This window comes from Mizuhopecten yessoensis, unplaced genomic scaffold (assembly GCF_002113885.1).
Source record: "Mizuhopecten yessoensis strain PY_sf001 unplaced genomic scaffold, ASM211388v2 scaffold8123, whole genome shotgun sequence".
Lineage (NCBI taxonomy): Eukaryota > Metazoa > Mollusca > Bivalvia > Pectinida > Pectinidae > Mizuhopecten > Mizuhopecten yessoensis.
Window position 1 is genome coordinate 13,427 of NW_018407390.1, and position 875 is coordinate 14,301.

The 875-nt window shown below is 35.9% G+C and overlaps 1 protein-coding gene across 3 annotated transcripts in view; it reads right to left on the bottom strand.

Annotated features, from left to right (window-relative positions):
* Nucleotides 1-6: 6 nt before the first annotated feature.
* The window catches only part of LOC110454956 (mucin-5AC-like), a 15,172-nt gene continuing 14,303 nt past the window's right edge, over nt 7-875 (bottom strand). For 2 of the 3 annotated variants that reach the window (XM_021504789.1, XM_021504786.1), the window contains exon 3: nt 7-672. In XM_021504789.1, coding sequence (XP_021360464.1) covers nt 603-672 — 70 coding nt within the window. In that variant the 3' untranslated portion in view covers nt 7-602. The remainder of the gene's footprint in view (nt 673-875) is intronic. The other variant, XM_021504790.1, reaches the window with a different exon arrangement.

Here is an 875-nt window from a genome sequence, read left to right on the forward strand (position 1 = left end):
TATCCAAATTTATTAGTATACAGGTATGATCATTTACTTTTATGCCAATTTTGATGCTTCTTCTCAAAAATGTATATATTGTTGCACTATCAAGTTGCATTAATATCACTAGTTGTCGACAAATATGATGTAACCCTTGTTAGTGTGAACATTGGAGGTTGAGGTTCACATGGAACCAATCAACACTAAACTTACACTTGGTTTATTTTTTAAAAATCTGATCAAATATCGTGGAGAAGAGAAAATGAAAGGAAGAAAGAATTTTAAGTGTTTGCAGCTAAGGCCATCTAATATCAATCTTGTCACCACTTTACCACAGTGAATCAACACTCAGCTATACGCTAGCTCTTTCTGTTTTTCGAATCATAGTTCGCTGGGCTACACTTCTTTATGACATTTGTTTATACATAAACATATATTAGTTTGTACCGTATCATTGATGAACGAAATATAAGTAATCTGCTCTCGTTCATATTTCGAATAGGAGGATTCAACTTTTATCTTTGAGTGATGTATGACGTCATGCATTGTCCTCCGTCGGCTGTGTGAAATGTGACGCCACGCGTCGTTCTCTACATGTAGGAGGTATGACGTATATGACGTCATGCGTCATACTCGGTCGGCGGTGTGATGTACCCCGACAGTGCTGCATTGTGGGCCTTCTCAAGTTTTCTGAAAACATAACCAAATTTTACATTTTACATTGGCAAAATACCAAACCGATATATACAGACGTTGTATAAGTATCAGTTCAACATAAACTAATCGTATTTTCTCAGAAATTGCACTTAAGTCGATATAAATAAACATCTGTAACCGCTGTATGCAAGTATTGGACCATTGTTCGATCAAATAACTTGGAAATTGCATCACTC